The 21,187-nt window shown below is 38.5% G+C and overlaps 2 protein-coding genes across 3 annotated transcripts; one reads left to right on the top strand and one right to left on the bottom strand.

The window, feature by feature from the left end:
• Window positions 1-2: 2 nt before the first annotated feature.
• On the top strand, window positions 3-5,145 carry gprin1 (G protein regulated inducer of neurite outgrowth 1). The gene is made up of 2 exons (XM_076891620.1): window positions 3-1,574; window positions 1,977-5,145. Exon 2 carries the CDS (start codon window positions 2,007-2,009, stop codon window positions 4,308-4,310), a length of 2,304 nt encoding a protein of 767 aa, XP_076747735.1. The 5' UTR covers window positions 3-1,574; window positions 1,977-2,006; the 3' UTR covers window positions 4,311-5,145.
• An 81-nt stretch (window positions 5,146-5,226) lies between these two features.
• On the bottom strand, window positions 5,227-19,472 carry cdhr2 (cadherin related family member 2). 2 transcript variants are annotated; one of them, XM_004541079.5, is made up of 31 exons: window positions 19,207-19,472; window positions 18,486-18,610; window positions 18,137-18,193; window positions 17,995-18,054; window positions 17,752-17,891; window positions 17,604-17,657; window positions 17,431-17,520; window positions 16,857-16,946; window positions 16,643-16,765; window positions 15,490-15,636; window positions 15,166-15,241; window positions 14,982-15,091; window positions 13,865-14,080; window positions 13,586-13,735; window positions 13,300-13,461; window positions 13,140-13,201; window positions 12,811-13,054; window positions 10,471-10,710; window positions 10,297-10,366; window positions 9,629-10,213; window positions 9,465-9,539; window positions 9,300-9,349; window positions 9,057-9,208; window positions 8,750-8,846; window positions 8,562-8,650; window positions 8,377-8,448; window positions 8,060-8,195; window positions 6,945-7,066; window positions 6,746-6,859; window positions 6,569-6,646; window positions 5,227-6,238 (listed from the first exon to the last, which is right to left on the bottom strand). In XM_004541079.5, exons 3-31 carry the CDS (start codon window positions 18,189-18,191, stop codon window positions 6,061-6,063), a joined length of 3,837 nt encoding a protein of 1,278 aa, XP_004541136.3. In that variant the 5' UTR covers window positions 18,192-18,193; window positions 18,486-18,610; window positions 19,207-19,472; the 3' UTR covers window positions 5,227-6,060. The 2 variants fall into 2 exon arrangements, with proteins under 2 accessions (XP_004541136.3, XP_076747726.1); XM_076891611.1 differs by having other exon boundaries at window positions 18,486-18,530.
• Between the last annotated feature and the right edge of the window lie 1,715 nt (window positions 19,473-21,187).

The raw sequence follows: 21,187 nt of genomic DNA, 5'->3' as shown, positions 1-21,187 counted from the left end.
AGAGAGAGATAGATAGATACATATATAGAGAGAAAGAGACATATGGCTTTACGTAGCTAACATTCCAGAAGAAATGTTTATAAACTGTCTTTTCTAATTTTCCATTTGTGCTTTTTTTCTTCTTTTTCTTTTTTGCTTTCTGCCTGTTTTTGCGAAATAAATGAATTCCAACACCTCTTACGGGTTCGTAAAATGTGATATCCTGCCACACTCAGGAGACTTAACACTGTTAGTTGCTCTGCAGGCACGGTATCTATGATGCATCCTGTTTTTTTGCTTTGTGGAGCGCACTCATCAGTGAATCACCACGGTCATCATTATTACCAACACATTGCTGAGAAGATGGCCTTTGGCAGGCTGATGGCCCCTGATGAGAGTGTGATCAGAGCCCGTCTACCTTGGTCCTCAGCAGCACACCTCCCCTGCATCCCACTACGTGGTTGCCAAGCAACAGAACTCTGTGGCAGCCTTCGAATTAACGGCGAGAATACTTATGTCAGTACACGGTGTTCTGGCCAAGCCGCAGCAGCCCACTGCCATGCTACAAGCAAGTCGGTTAGAGATTCTCAAAAAAAAAAGAAAGAAATGTCCCACTCAATCACTAGAGGCAAGCAGAATTAGAGAGGCTCTAGAGAAATATGTGTCGCAAAGCAGGGAGGTTGGAGGGGAATGACGAATGAGTATAAAATACTTGGTGATTTACAAGTTTTTGTTTGTGTGGGAGGCGAAGCTGCTGCTTCCAGGCTCCTTCAGCTTAAATTCTCTGTTGTGTCTTTCATGTACAGATGCTGCAGAACAACCACTGTTACTAATATCTCTCTGATGTTCTCCACAAGCTTTGAGTTTGCATAGACTTTTTGGAAGTCCTGTAATGAGCCTGTGATCATCTGTCTTCCTGAAGTAGGACATGTTTTAAGCATTTATCTATTTATTTTTTTTCTTTTTTACTAAGCTTAAGATTCTGTTAAACAAACAAACAGGCAAATGTGGCCTTGACGCACACATGTACATGCAGACATACACACACACACACACAGACACTGCTGTTTTAGTTCAAAACCCTGCTTCATTATTGCTAAGAGAAATCCCACTTCTGCATACTTCACCCTCCCTCCCTCATGATCATTTGTAATGACGTGAGAGTTTTATCACCAATTTATGCCTCCTTTAAAATTTCTCCAGATTAGCCAGTTCACAGGTTTACCTCTGTGCACGTAGCTGCCATTGTGTTTCTATGAGAACCTGAAGTTAATTACTATGATTTACTGCTGATTAGAGAGCTGTAGAGATATTTTGCCATTACATTACCACTCACTGCCAGAAACCCGACCGTGGTTTCCAGGGAAACTGGAAATGTGAAGCTTTTCAATAGACACAGCCACAGCCTAAAGAGCGAGGATTGCCTAAGATAGATTCTTCTAGAGACAAACCTGTAGCCACTGCAATCAGCATCAATCACCGGGGGGAGATGCACGGACAGATGTTTGTCGCAATCGGTGCTGAGATTTGCAATGTTTGACCCAAATCTGAAGAAGAGTTGTGGAGTGGCTTCAGCCTGACTTTAGACTGCTGAGGTATGTCCTAATTTTCTGAGATCTCCTTTTGTAATCATGCTTGTTTTATAGTTACATTTTGAAAACAACTCTGAATTCATGTGCACGCTGTTTGTGTTATGTAATTATGGACTAGAATAGAATTCAGACAGGAGCTGATAATGAGATATTTTTGGGCATGAAGATTTGACTTTGTCTCTTTTTAAAGTATTTAAAAAGATAGTCCTGCGATATTAAAGTAAGTGTGCAAACAATTCTGATCAAGTAGTAGCAGTGATGCTCCTGTGTCTATTTGAATAACTGAATAATATCAATTTCGTTTCGTATCGCATGACAGAATATTTTTATCTTCCGCTTGTGCTTGTGCTTGTTCCCGATGATTAACTGCGCGGACACTTTCACACTGCTGTGTTATTCCTGCAGGTAATTCTAGCCCTTTAATGCGGAGACAGAATGGGAAGCCTTAAGGATGAGATGAGAGGTGTCACGGAGGACCACCAGCCTTGCGAGAAGACGGATAATGGGGGGCGTCCGGGAGGCTCAGATAGCACTGCTGCGCCTGAAGAACCTCAACTGTACAGGAGTCAAGAGTCAACCACTCAAGGGGACTATCAGCCGGCACTACAGGGGAATGTCAGCTCTGTTGAGGAGAAAGAGAAAAACCTAATATCTAAAGATCAAGTGCTTTCAGGGGGGGATTATAGCAATGCTGACCTAACAGACACTGAACGAGTTAAAAACTGCACACAGATCGATGCCATGCCTGCAACAGAAGAGCACAATAAAACAACGACAGCAGCTACAAATAACGATGCAAAGGTGACGATCAAGTTTCTGAGTGATGGAGATGGAAAACCTGAAATTCAAGAGGAAAACTTTGAAGATCAAAATCTCAACAGAGGAAAAGATGCAGGAATTGAGAAAATCTCAGTTGCTGTCCCATCAACTCCAGACCCTTATGACCCACGCTCCCCGGCCCCTTTTGGGCAGCACCACATGCGCACACAGGTGAGCCTCGAGGTGGTCCAGTGCTGCTCGGCAGCAACCAGCCCCATGACTCCTCCAGAGGGCAGCCATTCTTTCTTCTTCCCAAGTTCTTTTGGGAAACCTCAAGCCGTGGGCACTGACACTAAAGATGCAGAGTTGCAGGTGGGTCAGCAAGTGGAGTTCTGCTCTGTCGCCACATCCCCCATGACCCCCAAATCCCCATATAGCATGGCTTTCCCAGAGGTTATCGGGAGAGAGCCAGTGCAAAGGGACGAGAAAGTGAAAAAGAATGAGGAGCAGAGGGAGACTGGTCAGCAGGAGAAAAAAGTTTCAGCAGATGCTGTGTCAGAAACAACTGAAACTTTAAAATTTACTACATCAAAGGAGATGACTGAGAGTTCCACCAATGGAGTGGATGCTGAGTTAATAGGCGCACATGTAAGTGTGGAGGGTAGCAATCAGCAGTGTAAGCAGCAGAGGATGGGAAGTATGGATCAAGACATTACAATCTTGGTGACCCAGTATGGCAACAATGAGGAGGAAGAAACGGACGAGGCTGAGTCGTTTTTTTATTCTGTTGAACCGGAGATGGTCAAAATAGATGAAGATGAGGTTGGAGAAAGCTGCAGTGATATAAAGAGGAAGGAAGGAAAGTCCTTCAGTGAAAGTGTTCACAGGAGCACAAACGATCCACAAACTAAAGTACCTTCTGCTGCTGTCAGCGAACATCCGAAAACATGCACAGGATCCGAGCAGTCAGAGGTCGAAAACAAAGATGCACGTGAAGAAGAGAGAGTTGTTTCTGCAAAAAAATCCCCCATCCCTGAATCACCGGCTCCCTTTGGCTGCCATAACATCCGCACACAGGTGAGCCTGGAGGTAGTACAGTGTCAGTCTGTGGCCACCAGCCCCATGACCCCACCTGAGGGGGACCAGGCCTTCTATTTCCCCACCTCTTTTGGAAAATGTGGGGCTGTGGGCACAGAGACTAAAGATGCTGAGTTGCAGGTGGGTCAGCAGGTGGAATTTCGCTCTGTCGCTACCGCACCCATGACCCCAAGAACTCCCACGATTATGACTTTCCCTCAGGTCATGAAGGAGCCTAGCATAGAGGAGAAGATAGTGGAGGAGGAAGAGGAAAAGAAAGAAGAGGCAACAGAGGAGAAAGAGGAAAAGAAAGAGGAGGCAAAGAAGGAGAAAGAGGAAAAGAAAGAGGAGGCGACGGAAGAGAAAGAGGAAAAGAAAGAGGAGGCGACAGAGGAGAAAGAGGTAAAGAAAGAGGAGGCAATGGAGGAGAAAGAGGTAAAGAAAGAGGAGGTGATGGAGGAGAAAGAGGAGAAAGTAACCCAAGAGAGAAAGGTGGAGGGAGTTGAAGAGAACACAAAGGAGGAAATCAACTGTAAGGAGAAAGATGAGGAGAAATGCGAGGAGCCAGTGCAGGAGGTGAGCTGGGATGAGAAGGGGATGACGTGGGAGGTGTACGGAGCTGTGGTGGAAGTAGCCGTGCTGGGCTCTGCCATCCAGAAACACCTGGAGAAGCAGGTGAAGAAGCAGAAGAGGCAATCCTCCATGCCACCGCCTCCTCCGCTCAACCCCACAGCTACACCCCTGACCCCCGAGATAGCCCAGGGGGGTTCAGGTAAGGGTCGTGCAGGGAGAAGAGGGGAGCATGATGGGAAAGCGGGCCGACGCAGAAGAAACCCCTTCCGCCTGCTGATGGAGAACATGCAGCAGCCACACTGTTGCTCCAGAGCTCATACCACTGAGTGACAGGAGAGAAAGTTTACATGGGATCTGATACACGTGGTTGTTATCCAGTGCATCCACTGAATGACGTCGTCTCGATGGTGTGAGAAAAAGAAGGACAAAATTCACACCTTCGCTCAAGACAAGCAAGCACAAAAGCATTTAATATGAAGTTTGCGCCGAGAAGCATTAACCGCTGAGAAAGCAGCCATAAATTATGATTTCTCTTTTTATCCCCCACACACCCCACCCTCGCTGATTGGTATCTTATTCACAAATCTCTCTGCACACACCGACAGAGTGATGATGGACGTTTGGGGAAATGAGAGCGATGCGTCAGCGTCATCATCAGCCTGGCTCTCCTCCTTTAGTGTTTTTCGCTGAAACCATCCACTGACTCATTTTAGCTGTTGGTGCTTTTTTTGTTGTTGTTTTTTCCACTCACCTCACACAATGTGAAGCCATGGCAACCAGCTTTTCTCCTGGTTGCTAAAAAGCTTGTTAAGCTTCGACAGAGAGAGAGAGATGATAGTGTAATGACAGGTTTTGAGTGTGATTTGTGACCTGGTGGCCTGGGGGATATTTAAATCGATTAAGTGTTGCCTTGATCTCTCTGTAAGAGGAGTCTCTACTGTCAGTGCAGGCTTTTGTATGTCTTATATATTGCTTTAGATTTGGCAGTGTTTTGACTTGTTTGTATTGTGAAAAGTGTAAAAAAAAAAAAGACAAAAAAACTGATGACGCGTACAATCACCTTTCAAGGAAAGTAATGACTCCTGATATCAGGGTATTTTTAGTCATGAGTGCTCACAGTATTTTAATGCCATAATCTGTGATCCTGTTGTAAATTATGCGAAGGCAATGATTTTAAGCGTGTTTTAAACAAGCGGTTGTTACAGTGTCAGTGAATGTCCGTGTTCACCAGCATTAACTTCAGGTCCACATTCAAAGGATCAGAATTTATTCATGGATTGCACTTGTGTTACATTCATTTAGGTGTCAGTAAACAGTGAATAATCTTTTCAATCTGCTGCTTGTTGGAAGTCACTCTGCATGAGTTTTTTTTCTCTTCATCAAGAATTTCATAGCAAACACTGACAAATTAAAACAGGGAAAGAGAGAGCGAGATTTTGTCAGACACACAGTTATAAATAAGGGTTTCATTCATACACTGACATTTTGAAACCTTTTTTTTTTAATTTATCTGTTTTTCTTGATTTCTGTGTTGGTATAACTTTAAGAAACAGTTTCTTTCAAAAGCAATTCAAACCCTTTTTAAACCACTGCTTATTATAATAACAAAAATAAAGTGATTCACATGTGCATCAAGCAAGAAGTTTGTGTGTTTAACCACTGCTGCTATTCATTTTTTTATACTGCATGGATTGAAACTGTCTCTACAGAAAGATAAAGGAAGAGTTTGATATTTTTAGGCCATCGATATTGATTTCACTTTCATACCTATGTACAAACTATGAGGCTACAGCAAACAAGCAGTTCGCATACTTCAGCTCTCTGACTGGATTGGAATAAGGTCTTTGAAATCATTACACTTTTATACAATTAGATCTTTTTCACAAAATAGGATCCCCCTTTTGGTTCAGTTTTATGCTTGTAAAGGGTGTTTAGGCTTCAAAGTTAAATCTGTAATACAGAAATGGCTATTTGAAGATGAAGTCTTCATCAAGAACTATATAATAAGTTTGATTTGGTATGCCTGATTACAAAGAAGCTACATTTGTCTAGCTGAGGCATCTGGCCTTCACTATTTACATTACAAATCTGTGGTGTCAAATACAGGGTTGCTGTACCCCATGAGGGGGTTGTCAGTGCTTTGGTTTTGGTCAGCCAGGGTCAGTGCTTCATGCAAAGGCTCAGTGTACCCTGGTGGATCCTCTTTCGGATGTCGAGCACTTTCCAAGTCAGAGTCGTCGGAGTTGAAGCTTAGATGGCTTTGGTGGAAAAACAAAGAGAAAGAGGGAGACAATATGAACAAATGATCATTTCAAGGTTTTTGATTTAAAAACAACAATCACATGGCATTGCTGGAAGCACAGAGCCAGCTCTGTCACAACATGCTGTAGTGGGCACTCTGTGGCAAAATGTTCACCTGGAAATCATCCCGGTTTATTAACCAGCACAGCTACAGAGTGGTGAGCGCAGCTGCGTTTCACCGTGAGCCACCTTATCAAACTGTGTTGATCAAGCCAGTAACTGCTCTCTGTAGGCAGTGGACCGATTTACAGACAGGGTTCTTTGTTTCCTTGTTGTTTTTGTTTTACCTGTGTTTGTCATCATCAGAGCTGCTCTCTTCTAACTCGATGGTTGTGTCGATGTTCAGGTTGAGCACAGGATTAGCACTATCAGAGAGAAGTGACACATGTTAGAAGGCAAACTTATACATTAGGTTTCATACCATTGCCTATTTCATTTATCTGAATAAGGTTTTGTCTCCTCACCCTTCCATAGTGTACTTGTTGGTTCCAGGTAGCATAAGACCATTTTTCTGGTTGTCATAATTCATACTGGATGCAGATTCTGCAGCTTTAGCAGCCTTAAGCTTCCTTCTGTAGCTGTAGGGTGGAATGATGAGTGGTCAGTACACAGACTCCCTGCTGGTCATAGTTGTTTGAAATCATAGGTATCACATTTTCTTACTTTCTGCGAGTGCAGAGGAGTGAAGTGGTGAGGACAAGAAGTACAATGACAAGGCCTGCCACAATCCCCAGCAGGACATATTTTACTGTGTCCACCGTTTTTTCTTCCTCGGGAGCAGTCCCCTAAAAACAGAGGTTTCAGGTTTCGAGTTTCATATGTAGATTATATTTATACTAACCTCACAATTTTCACATGTCCTTTAATACTGATCAGACTTATCAGACCTCTTACTAATCTGGAGTTAATTGTTTTGTAAAATGAACCAAAGGGATTGCTACTGCTGTCTCCTTTAACCAGATTTTAAATGTCTTTATCCCTGTAAAATATATTTTACTTTACTTTTCTAAATCTACATTAAAAAATTGTTTTTACACCCTCAATATACACAAAGCAATAATTTTGAGTAAAATGCAACTGTAATATATAAAATTTATAAAAAGGTTTATTTATTCAAATAATTAAAAAATGTGACTTCATTTGACAAGATTCCATTAAATGTAGCATTTTACATTGTACTTACGTAATAAAATTCCATGAAAAAATGTACATGTAAAAAATCAGTTACATTTTTTTTTTGGTTTTTATTGATGTTTTTTTGGGGGGGTGGGGGGGGTCAACACTGATATTAAAGTAATTTAATATAAGTAATTTTTCCATATAGCCAATATAATTCAAATGCACCATCCCTTACATACACTGTAATGTTACATACACTGAGTCATTAATCTCAACGTAGTTACGGCTGTTTCTGAAGATCACGTGATCCACCTTTATGGGAAATCAAATGCCTTTTAATATTTAATAAATATAAATCCTAAATTATTGAAAATTAGGCATGTTTTTTAAAAGTGATACACATGAAACAATTCTGAATTTAACCTTCTGGTGGAGCCAGAGTGCTTGTTGGAGCACACATTGAACTTGGTGAAAAGAATCAGTGAACTATCCCCTGCCCCTGTGCTGACTCTGAAATACTTTGTATTAGACTGCCAACAGCAATTTATCAAAAAAGAAGAATAAAAAAAATGATGACAAAATGACCAAGAAGATATAAAGAAGAGGCAGAAAAATAGTTGGTTTTTTTTGCCGTGTTTAAAAAATAAAACCGTACTTACAATGTTATCTAGCCCAAGCTCTATCAGCTTAGGAAAGTGTTCCGCATCAGAGAGCATTATTTCCACTTGAACAGAGGTAAGGGCCGTTCCATTGGCATAGACAAAATAAGCTACCACAATAGTTTTCTCTGTAGCCCTGAGAGAACCATTAAAACACACACACACATACACATAAATTAAATCAACACATTTCAGCTGTTTAAAACCTAAAACCTGGAGTTGCTGCCATTGACATTTTGTCTACATGTGCAATTGCACCACCTAGTGAGGAAAAACAAAGCATAGGAGTAAGCAAGGAGATATGAAAGGGAACTTACCTGGATGTCTCACTGTTGTAAGGCCTAAGAGCAACAATTTCAACAGCAGCCTTAGTGGCAGTCATAAGTGCTCTAAGAGTCCCAGAAGATGACGGGGGGAAGAAAATGGGTAGATTTAAGTGGTGACTGAATGAAAATTAGCAGATTAGATCAGATATAGTCTTTACTAATGATTCAGACATTACCTCTTGATCTCACTGAGCTTTTTTTCAACCTCAATCTGATTATTTGCAAACCTGAGTTCGACTTTGTAGGATTCATCGACTGTGAAAATCTGCAGTTATAAAAAGAATGCAAACATTGGTGTGTGCTGCAAGTTTTACAGCCTGTTTTCAATATACAACACAGGGTAAGCAAATCCCACGTCACTTACATCCAGCACGGTGCTAGAGGACAGGCCGCCGGGATCAGTCGCAGAGACTGTTACCAAATACTTCCCCTTCAGTGTCAAATCAAGTGTCTGTGTAGATCTGTGGATAGTTGAAGGGAAGCACACCCATAAGAACCATAAAAATGCACCCATGACAATATCATTTTGGAAAAAACAACACGTGCATGGGCTCCTATTATCCCTGCTCGAGTATAAATGTAAATATATAAGTAAAAGTAAAAACACCGACACTTGTGAGAAAAACCAGAGCAGACTGAGTTGTGACTGCAGGAGACGATTTTGTACTCACTGAATAATCCCAACATAGCGGTCATTTTGCTGTGTGGTGACAGCCTCAAACAGTGCCCCCTTGTCACTTATTTCATTGTTGGTGTTTTGGAATTTCACATCTGTCACTTTAAACTCGATCTGACTGTTTATGCCACTGTCACGATCTGTAGCCTATGAAAGACATGAAGTAGAGCATCATGCTTCATGCATCGTTAACATGCCGAAATGAGGTCAGGTGTTTTTGCTTTTCAGTCGTACTCACAGTGACCCCTGCAACTGATGTCCCTTTGCTTGCACTTTCTGACACCACAACTATAAAAGAAGAAGAAAAAAATCAGCGTTGGACTCATATAATGTTTTAAAAATTTAGGGCGATATGTGAAAGAACGTGGCCCTGTTGGTAAGTACTGCAGACGAGAGGACTCACCAAACACCTGACTGTCTGAGAAAATGAATTCTGGGGCATTGTCATTGATGTCTTCAATGTTGATCACCATTAGGCCTGAAGAGAAATGACAGTGAACCAGCTTTTATGTAAGCTGTTTGTTTTAATGGCTTACTCTTATTATCAGCAAACAACCCATTACTGACCTGTCGTGGCGCTGTTGTTATATCCCTTCTCTGTGTTAATGTCCACCACCTGAGCCTCTACAATCGCCTGGTCGCATTTTTCATAATCCACCGTGAACTTAGGGTTGACCCTGACCTCTCCGTTTGGATCCAGGACAAACAAGTCGCAGAAATCCAGGCTGTTATTGCATCTGCATTTGACGGATTCCAGCTCAAAGACCAGAGAATGACTCCCGTCTTTATCTTCCGCTTTAAAACTCCCAACAGCTTCCACTACTGTGGTGTTCTCCTTCACTGTCATAGATGCTATTGGCGTGAACTCAGGTCGCTCATCATTTACATCAAGTACATCTACGTCCACCATCACTGTAGCTTTATTTGACTCCAGATCTGCTGCCTCTACCCTCATATTAAACTTTTTGGGGCCTTTCTCATAGTCCAGCTCAATGTCTGGGTCCACAGTGATGTTTCCCATGAAACCTCTTGTGGCAGCGAAGGTTCGAATGATGAAGTTCCCAAAGCTCCCATCGACAATGCTGAAAGAGATGCGATTAAACTCTGCTGTTTGGTCCAAATCCTCAGCTTCAACAGAGCCAACAAATGCACCTGAATGAATGATAAATATGAATTAAAACCCTGACAAGTTAAGTTGTAAACACTTAAAACATTTTGCGGTGTGAAATACTTGCCTTTTTCTCCTTCTTTAACAGAGAATTTGTAAGATGGGGCAAAAATTGTTGGCGTGTTATCATTGATGTCCTGAAATGGATCATAAAGAAGAAGAAACACTGGCAGTCATCAGCTGTACCAGCATTTATACCATCTCTTGTAACTTGGTACTGTCAACTTGCTAAAATACCTACCTGTACATTGATGGTAACTGTGACATTGGTGGATAGCGGGGGTTCACCCTGGTCTGTAGCAGTCACTACAAGTTTAATCTCCCCTTCCAGCATTGGATCCAGGGCCTCACGATCCAGTTCAACATGGTTTGTCAAAACACCGGTTTCAGGGTCTATAGTGAAGTTCTTACTGTATGTGCTTGACACGATACCATACACAATTTGGCTGTTTGGAGTATTGGGCTCATCTCCATCAGTAGCCTGTCCAAAGCAGAGAAACATCAGAAGAGACACTTTTAGGAAGATGATTTTCTTTGCTGATACTGCAAAAATGCAATAAAGCCTGAAAACAAAATTTATGGCCAAATGCTGAATTTAATCCAGTAATGCCATGTATCGTATAAACTTTTAAGGCTACAAAAGTACAATATTGACCAAAACCTCATATATGTAACCTGAAATGTAATTTCTTTTTTAATATAATTTGTCAGAAGGTCCAACAAACATTCCAGTTTCAAAAAAATACAATTTTCTGGAAATGATTTCATGGATCAGCCTTGACAGGGTTAAGTCATTTGATTAAATGTACATTTTTGATGTAATGTTGTTACATTGTGTAAAACAGTGTAAAACATTTATTGGAATCTGGTCAAATGAAATGTACCTGATTGGTATACATCTAGTTTATACCAAGCATATTTTCCTTAATAATTAATAATTTATTTCAGTCACATTTAAATTATTTTAAATTAAAAGTGATGTTTCATATTTATGATGACATGTTTTGACTGTGTATGCATTTGAAAATTATAACTCCCTGTCAATTTCTTGGAAAGTTTTTTTAAAATAATATTTTAGTCCTGGCTACACACTTTATTCATGTCACATGACAGGCCATGATATTGGGTGATGCAAATTTCTCCAGAAATGTATGTTTGGATCAGACTTCACTAGACTCTTATACATATGCTAAATCCATATTTCTTAATTTTAATGGAATTTAGCAGATTTTAAAAATATATATATGTTATTAAAAAGCTCTGAACTAAGAGTTTAAGGTCAGATACAATGCACTGTAAAAAAAAAATATCCTAATATAAAAGTATTTTACTGTGTATTTTACAGTTTTGTACTGTTCTTCTAGAATATCATTAAATCTGCATCAATAGACTGTGATTTCACATTTCAAATGTAAATTAACGTAAAATTACTGTAATGTAATAAAACATAATTTTCTTGTTTTTTAAATGTATTTGTCTGTACATATGCATATTTAGATTGTTAAAATACATTCACAAATATTTGTCCGTTATTTGAAAGATTGGACTGTTAAATTCAAATGTAATGCTATGGAAAAATATATAAAATTATTCTTATAAACTTTTTTTAGAAAGTTGGCAGTTCGCCTTGTAATCAGAAGGTTGCCGGTTCGAGCCCCGGCTCGGACACTCTCGGTCATTGTGTCCTTGGGCAAGAAACTTCACCTACCACCTACTGGTGATGGCCAGAGGGGAATTATAAAGTGGAATTGTAAAGCACTTTGAGGGTTTCAAAATGCGCTATATGAATGCAATCCATTATTATTTAAACCAACTCTTAACTGTATATTTCTGTACATTTAAGTATCATTATTCATATTGCCGCATTCATTGACCTTGTTTATAGGTAATTTCATTGTTTAATCACATTAAATTGTTCCTAATTTAATGTTTAAAAGCACTTGAAAAAAGCAAAATCCCATGTAAAATTAGGGCAACAAATTGTATTTTCATTACTGGAAATAACCGTATTTTTATGAGTAAGTTATTTTCTGTTATTTTATGGTATTGTTTTTTGGCGCCCAGCTGCCGGAATATTACTGTTTTTTTAAAGATGTTTTTTCTAACAGTGTGACTGTTGTTCCATATAAACCCTTCACTTTGAAAATTATGACCATAGCTGCAGCCTCATGAACTTTTTGCTGTCTCTGCCTACCAACATTAACATGCACAATAAAGCGCTTTTCATTTTTCAGCAACATGAAACCTGTTATTTGTGTTCATGTCTTCTAGGCTCTTCAAAGTAGAAGTGATAAGTAAATGTATGTATGAGAAGTCTTGAGGCAACTGTTGTTGTGATTTGGTGCTATATAAATAAAGTTGAATTGAATGGAATGGAATTGAAGTCATTGCCTTTAAGCAGTTAATTCCTGCCAGCCAATGGGGATGCCTTTATTAATGCATATAAAGACTATACTACACTATTATTTGATAGCCCCACCACCACCACCTGCTGCTGTTTTCCCCCCCAAAATGAAAAAAATAAATTAATCAAAATTAATTTGACAGCTATTGTCCTTAGTGCTCACCCTGCCAAACTTACCTCTATTTTGACTTCAAGCTCTTGGCCCTCTCTAACAAAAGCCACATAAGAATCTCTGTTCATGACTGGAGGCTTGTCATTAATGTCAGTCAGTGTGATCTCCAGTACTGTAGAGCCAGGCTTGCCATCTGTGTCTCTGGCCTGTAGGGTCGCTGTATACAGAGATCTGAGCTCACGATCCAGGAGCTCTTGGCTTTTCACATAAACTTTGCCTGTGCGTGACTCCACGTCAAAGTAAGGTAATCTGAAACATAGCATAGACTGTTGGAGAGGTGTTGCGTGCAAGACAAAGACAGAATTACTGCAGCAGGCCACAAGTGAAGACGTACATGCTGTCGGGAAAAAGTTTGTATGTCAGGTTGCCTTTATCCATTGTGTCTGGATCATCTGCCTAAAAGAGAGAAAACAAAACAACGTGTGAGAGTTTCTGAAACAAAAGAATAAAAGCTCCGGATGTCTGAGAGAGAATTCAGACTGCAAGGAACTTACGGTGATTATGGCCAATTCTGTCCCAATGGGTGAATGCTCTGACACATTTAACCTGTATGTGTCCTGTTTGAAGGTTGGACTGTTGTCATTGGCATCCTTGATGTTTATAGTGACTTGAGCAGTGGAGCTGAAGGCGGGTTTATATTGATCTACAGCAGTCACCTGCACCATGATATGAGCAACTCATTGGAATTGTAAAGAGTTTTAAAAGTCACAAACATGAGCTGTATTGGCACATGCAATGGTTTGTATGTATATATATGGCTTATTTTAATTACATTTTTACCTGCAAAGTCATTTGCCGTTTTTTTTCAAAATCCAGATTTTCGGGCTGCCTGATCATGATCTGAACGATGCTGTCTACAGTGGTAAATTGAGGTTCCACAGAAAACACGGCTTTGTCCTCTCCATCCAAGATTAGCTGAGTGTTGGAAATCTGTAAAATCCCAGGACCCAAAAGTTTTATGTTTGATCCATAATGTTACACAGAGCTGATATTGATGGGGGGGGGGGGGGGGGGACTGGAGACCTCATCCTATAGATGATGAATGGTCTGTTTCCTTACCTTGTCGGGATCTTTGACAGTCATGCCGATGTTAATAAATCCCAGTGAGTGCTCCAAGATCTCACCAGTGAATTCAGTTGCTGTTACACAGTCGTCCCCTGAGTCTCCACACTTGTAAAACTCTGGCTTATTGTCATTGTCATCAAGGATGTTGATCTGCACAGTTGTTGTGATGCTGGCACGAACCCCGTGGATGTTTTCTTTAGACTCAGTGGCCTTAAATAGGCCAAAATGAATTTTATTTTTTCAATATTCAAGATATTGTTAAAAAGATTAAATATATTTAATATTTCTCAATATTTTTTATGATTAATTATAATAATAATATTAAATTAAATGGTCTAAAGAAGAAGATCATAAATGTTTTTGTGGGGGGTTTTCTTGCATCATTGAGAAGTTGCTCCTGTGTAATGGTGGGTTCCACCATGACACCATCTGCTCTTTGTTTTCAGCGACCCTGAGCTCAGCCTCCCATTCTGCTCACACTAGTTCCCATCTGTATTTTGAATGTGCTCTCTAAGGTCACTGTAAACACCTTCAAAAACTGCTACTAGTGCAACTTTGGTGAAAAACTGTTATGCAAAGTTAAAAAAAAAATCCCCCCAAAACAATGAGAAAACATTGTCACCATTAGTTTCATGAGTTTTGTGAAGATTTGTCTTCCTCAACCTTCAAAATGGTCTTATCACAGTTTATGTCATGTTTGCTTGAGTTGTAAAAACAACCTTTGATTTGGGTTCTTAAAGACGCTCCGTCTTTAAGGAAGTTTCTGGTGCTACACAGAGAGGTTCAACCTGCCTTTCATTGCTGCTAGGTCTTATTAAGATAAGAGAATTTTATACTTGCTGGTCAATACGTCATAATGATTCTAGGGAGTGGTCTTGTTCTGTGTTAAGTCTTGACAAAATGTTGAGTTATTCCTTTAAATCTTAATACATAAAACTAAAAAATGAGTGACTGAAAAATGTCAGAGAAAGCTCAGTTTGGTCACAGTGAAACTGTAATGTGCTGTAATCTGTATGAACTTCATGTGATAACTTTAGTTAGTACTAATGGACAAGCTTACTGTAGTAACACACACAGAGAGAAGGAAATTGACAATGAAATAAAAATGTACCTTCACAGTCAGAGTTACAGTGTCACCAATAACTTCTCTGTCAATTTCTGACAGTACAGATATGACACCATCACTGGTTGAGATTTTAAACAGGCCAGCTTCTGATGACTCTGTAAAATAATGTGGAAATTACATATTATACTACCACTCACAAGCTAAAAGCAAAAAAAATACTGTAGCTTACCTTCAATGCTATAGCTGATTGCATCACTGACTCCTATGTCTGGGTCCACAGCAGTCACTTTAAGCACAGATGTGTCCTATCAAAGGAAAGAAAATGTTTATGAAATGTGAAGCATTTGAAAGTCTTTTATAAAAAATATGTCAACTCAAAGCAGGCTCAGTGCCTTCTATTACCACAGAAGTGTGGTAATAGTAACAAACAAACTGTAACAAAAAGTTGTCAAAGTCTTTGTATACACTGGGTCATATATTGTACTATCAGAAAAATCTTTGTTTGCCTTACAATAATTCTTTGAAATCATTGGTCAGGTTTAGCAGCACTCACCACAGGTGAATGCTCTCTAACACTTCCAACATAGGGAACGCCGATGAACTGAGGGTCAAGATCTGGGATATCCTCAACAGTAACGAAGGAATAAACAGTGTTCGACAAGTATTCTGTATCAGATTTATGACACTTGCCTCCACCATCCTGTTAGAAAACATTTTTAAAAATCTCTTAGTTTTTTTGATGATCAGATAAATCTAGAATACATTAAAACAGATTAAATATAACAGATAAACATGACACCTAAACTCAAAGATGCTGAAAATGTGTTATTCACTTTTGACAGGGCTATCAAATTATAAAAAACAAACAAAGTAAGTAAATAGTATGACCACTGTTACAATAAGCAAAGGCTTGTGACTGTGACTTTCACATAATTAAATTAATAGTGAATATTCATCATTTCTCTTTATCAAACTGACAAAGCAACATAATTTTTTATGCCTGAATGCTCTAGCTTCATTTACACTTTCTTATTAGGAGTAAATAACAGCGCAATTCACTGCTTAACAAACAAAAATCTGACTCTGGATGTTACAATATGCCCCCGTGTGTTATGTTACGTTAGCGGTTAGTTGTTTTAGTGTTCTTAGCTGCAGGTTTATTTAGGAGGACACATATAAAGTTATGTTTCAATTGTTTTGGAAACATCTCTAATCGATTTCTTATCAAACAGTTATATAAGAAAAATGGCGCCAGTCATATATCTGTTTATTATGATGTTTCAGCAGCACCAGAGTGGGTCAAAGAACCAAAGCAGAAGGAAACAGCTAGCGTGCTTCTCGTTAAACCAGTAGCGGTCTAAAGGTCACAAAACTGCCAACCCATCACACTAAAGGTCACTTAAATTGTGTACTTATTTAATTATTATAATTTAATGATTTACAATGTATTTAATTATATTTATTTATCTACTATCCACAATCTAAAATGTAAAAATAAAAAGCAGCATTTGAACAAAAGACTGGCTGATACAGATACAAGGAAGGGAAATTCACAACATGCCAAACTTTTCCTTTAAGAAATTAGGAACCACAAGAATATACAAAGCTGCTTTAACGTTAGGGCAACCTTTGCTATTTACACTTTTCTTTAACCAATATTAGTATCATAAGGTAACGCATGTTTAAACTTGAACAATCATACTTACACTGGCATTGATCTTCAGCCGATAGTAAGTACTCAGTGAGGTATAATTCAGGGGCTTGATCAGTTTGACATCACCACTTTCTCTTACAATGCTGAACAGACTAAACCCATCATTTGGGATTACCTGGAAAAAACAGGTAAACAGTGCTTTACAGGTTCATGGAACACCTCTATTGAATATCATTACATTTTATGTTTTCCTAAAGGAAGCTTACTTCATCAATGGCGTATGTAACAATGCCAGCAGTTCCTGTATCAGCATCAGTGGCTGATGCTTTAAACAAAGTTGTGCCTACAGGAGTATTCTGTTGATAAAACAGAAAAACAAAACAGAATTATAAAAACAGAAATTATTCACTTCGTAAACAAATGATTGTGTTTATTTTTTCCTTGATGATGAGCCAGTGGTAAATGGACTGCTTCTTTCATAGCACTTTTCTACTCTATCTGAGCACTCAAAACACTTTATAAAACATGCAACCCATTCATACAAATACTTTTTTCCTATGCTGCAGTGCAGTCACACTCAAATGAATGAATCAGAGAGCTACTTGGGGTTAGCATATTTGGCATGCAGCCTGAAGCAGCCAAGGATCAGACCGGTAAGCTTCCAATTAGGAGATGACCTGCTCTCCCTCCTGAGCTAGAATAACCCCAAAGAATGCTTTTCTCTCACAGCAACATGAAATGGTTAAATGGACATTATTTACTAACAAGTAAGATGCTGTGACAGAAAAAAAAATCACAAAACCATTTGTATAGTAATTCATTTAAATATATTTGCCTTACTTCTGGAACACTTGTGTCATAAGAAGGCCTCTGAAAGATGGGTGCGTTGTCATTGGCATCAAGTAATATTATGGTTAAGTCTCCGGTTCTCTGTAACACATGATGCACTCTGTGAATATAATGGACAAACTGGCATTAAAGAAATAAATTTTACTAAGTTAGATGTCACTTACATAATTAGGGCCATCGGAAACACCAGCTTCAAGTGTCAAATACCCTAGAGAAATCTAGAAGAGAGAATTGATCAAATGTATAAGTGCACATGCTTAACCGAAATTGTGTTTTTTCCAATAAAGGGTCGCTGCTCTATGTCTGCCACACCTCTCTATCAAGAGGCCTTGCAACAGATACAACCCCTGTAGATTCTTCAACTCTGAAGTTTTGAGCATTGGGCCCAATGAGTGTGTAAGTCAGTATGTCACCATCTGGATCTGATGCAGTTATAGTAAATCCCGGTTGATCTGAAGAACAACAACATGGAAACATATATTAAAAGAAAATGGGCAAAAGAGACATATTACAAACATGTTTAAAAAAAAAGAAGTTAAAACAAATTTAACATACCAACAGGGGTGTCTTCACACACTTCATAAACAAGTTCGGTGAATTCAGGACCTCTATTTGCTGCATAAGATTTGAAGATTAAATGTTGACATGAAGATAAGAAAAGCAAAAATGAATCATCAAACATCAAATGAACACACACCATTAGTTAGGCTGATCAGGCATAATAACAGTATGCTTCCTGCAATCCGCTCCATGCCTGCGAATCAAAAGAGACAATTTTATAAAAGTAGCAAATATTTGATTTTTGTTCTTAGTGTCACCATGAAATGGTAAAACCTTAAAGACAATTGCTCAGTTCACTTATCAGTATGCTAACAGGTTCATAATGACAATGTTCAGTTATTGGTTTTTACACTGACCACCTTACTAGTTATTAGTTCTAATCGCAAATTCTAGCTGAGGCAAAAAAAAAATTTAATCTTTAGAAAAACAACAAAATCATTAAATGTCATGATGCAAACAGAAATATAAGAAGGTGAATCACATACTGGATGACGCTGGTAGTACGCAGCTCTTGTCCTGATTTTTGTAGGCTGAAATTCAGCAGCCAATTGTTATTACAGCCACACCCAAACTGTTCACGGCATAGCAGGTGGTGAAAACACCTGGAAATCTTTGTTTACAGAGAGAACACAGCAGAACCTTTTTATAATATGAAACCTCAAACATTTACATTTTTGCTGTCCCCTTATATTAACTTAAAAAAGTGGACACCGTATTTTGACTATTTTTTAAAAACCTACTTTGGAACTTTGCATTAAGCTTTAAGTAATTTTACATACATTTAAAAAAAGATGTAAAGACAGTTTAGTTCATTTTCAACTGTTAAAAAATTTGGTTGGCAGTTTTACACTTTGATGATGATGATATATATATATATATATATATATAACCTTGAATAATTAAGATATAAAAATTAAGAATGACCTCATATAAACAAGTCTTTACTTGAATATGTAAGCCCTTTGTTTTAAGGGCTTTACCACTTTTTTTCGCTACTGTTCTAGGAAAGAAAAAACACCAAAAAAACTGATCAGCTTATTTCAGGTTTCAGGTGTTCGAAGCAACACACTGGATTGATATTACGTATTGTTCGTTATTATCTTCTTCTTTTCTTAATTATCTAAACATTATATAGTAATTACATAGTAACTAAATACATATACTAATGCTCTAAAAAATAAATCCAAATGCATAAGACAAACTTACCAGCCAACATTCACAGAGGGCTTCTTCTTTACTGATGTCTGGATGAGACCTTTGACTCTTGTTCCTCTTAGTGATTGTCGTCTCGCAGCAGTAAATATAAATGATTAACATGCACCAGTGACGTCCAGCAAATATGATAGCATTTTAATCCACTTCCTTGTTTGCTTGTTAAAAAAGAAAAAAAATGTTTTAACTGTTTTCTAATAAGTAAAACAGAAAAACTTCACACAGTTGAAGCTGGTCTCAACTATGACTTCACGCTAGCTGTTTAAGCGTAGAAACAAGCTCCTCACCAGTAACAAATGGCACTGAGCCATACTGGGCCACAAGTGTCCAAACGAGAACCCCACAAGTATCTGAAATGCCCTTTTGTCTAAATGAGTGGTGCTGCTGTCATGGCAACAATACTCTTCTGATTGCTTAGGTTTGGAAACCCAGGGCTTACTAATGCCCATGCCTTCAGAACCAATCAGAGATTCAGTCCCTTATCCAGAAACTACAGTTCCAGGCCCTAATGAGCTCTTCCCAGTGAAGCTCCACAACCCATCCAGTCTACTCTACTCATTAAAGGGTATCACACAAAGGATTATGCTCTCTTGTATCCACTGGCTTCATTCATAATGAGGCAATATACTGAAAACAACATCTTCACTGTGACTGAAACAAATGCCAGTAAATTAAGTGTTGAGAATGGGGCTATTAATAAAAATACATTTGAAAAACACTAGCATGAACAAATGTGCAGAATGCTCAAAAGAAAATTCCTGATATACATGTTATATATATCAGACAAGTTTCTTATTTATTTCTGTCAAAAACAAATTAAATTTAAAGAAAAAGAAACACACAGCCTAAAGATATATCTTACTTGTGGTAATATCTAATGTAACACTGACTTTATTCAGTGGTTTACTGAATAAGCAAAAAAATAAATAAATATTTGCATATTAGTACAAAAGAAGTTTGCTACAGCTTTCCAAGAGTCATTTGAAAAGTAACATTTTAAAATAAACAGCAACTGAAATTTTTAAGATATATAAAGGAGAAAAGCTTTCCACCAAGTCCTGAATGCATGTTTTTTTCAAGAAGCTTACCACGGCCGCCATATTGATTTGGCATGTTATCATGCTAGTACTGTCCCTAAACTCACTGTCTGTGTCTACTATTAATCCACTGGATCCACTGAATTACTGATGCTTACCAGTAACTATAAAAACATTGATGAAAAATTATTCCAAATACTTGGTTTGCTTTGAGCTAAATGATAATGCCAGTGACAATAGTGATGCTAAAAATGCTAATGCTAAGCAGGTATTGTCTTCGTCATATTATTACATGGTGTTAGTTTTGTGGTAGCTTAAAGGTTCACAAAGTTTATCCTGTATGCCACAAGAGTGGCTAAGCCAAATCTGGTAGAAAAGAAACACTTTGCATTTTTATTTTTTTACAGAAAACATAAATGTCAGCCTCTTGATAGTGTCACAGGAAGTCAGCGGACAGTCAGCAGAGGCTGAAAAAGAATCAGTCCTCCAGGAGCTGTTCTCAATAGATATAAATGTGAAGATTTATTTTATGATGAAGAAAAATGTGTGAAACTCTTCATTTAAGCAAACGTGTAGTCAAACGATGATATGCAGAAAAAAATAGAGCAATATTATAATTCACAGGCTGACATAAAGTGATTAAGACAAGATACTGGCGACAAAGAATTTGTTCCAAGACTCTTATCCAGTTCGACTTTGGTTTATGACCTACAGCATTTAACACAGCACTGCCACTCCCTGAGCAGCAATAGAAATATATGAATGGGCGGTAACAGAATAAAACTCTTCCTTAGCAATTCCAGTAAACAGAAACATAATTTTTTTTAAAGAAAAAAGAGTGATCTCAGGGTTACGCAAACTGTTGAACCCACACAGTCCAATACTGAGAAGATAAATGTTGATAAACTAGATCATGATTTAAGGCATATGATTGTGTA

The sequence above is a fragment of the Maylandia zebra genome, linkage group LG2 (genome assembly GCF_041146795.1).
Source record: "Maylandia zebra isolate NMK-2024a linkage group LG2, Mzebra_GT3a, whole genome shotgun sequence".
NCBI lineage: Eukaryota > Metazoa > Chordata > Actinopteri > Cichliformes > Cichlidae > Maylandia > Maylandia zebra.
The sequence above is the reverse complement of the archived record's forward strand: the minus strand, read 5'-3'. Positions and strand labels throughout refer to the sequence as shown.

Coding starts and splice junctions, on each gene's coding strand:
- gprin1 (XM_076891620.1), top strand. CDS start 2,007: ATGGGAAGCCTTAAGGATGAGATGAGAGGTGTCACGGAGGACCACCAG.
- cdhr2 (XM_076891611.1), bottom strand. Junction 16,766..16,856: donor TTACATACGCCATTGATGAA/GTAAGCTTCCTT, acceptor TGTTTTTTCCAG/GTAATCCCAAATGATGGGTT. Junction 7,067..8,059: donor AGCTTGGGCTAGATAACATT/GTAAGTACGGTT, acceptor CTCTGTTTTTAG/GGGACTGCTCCCGAGGAAGA.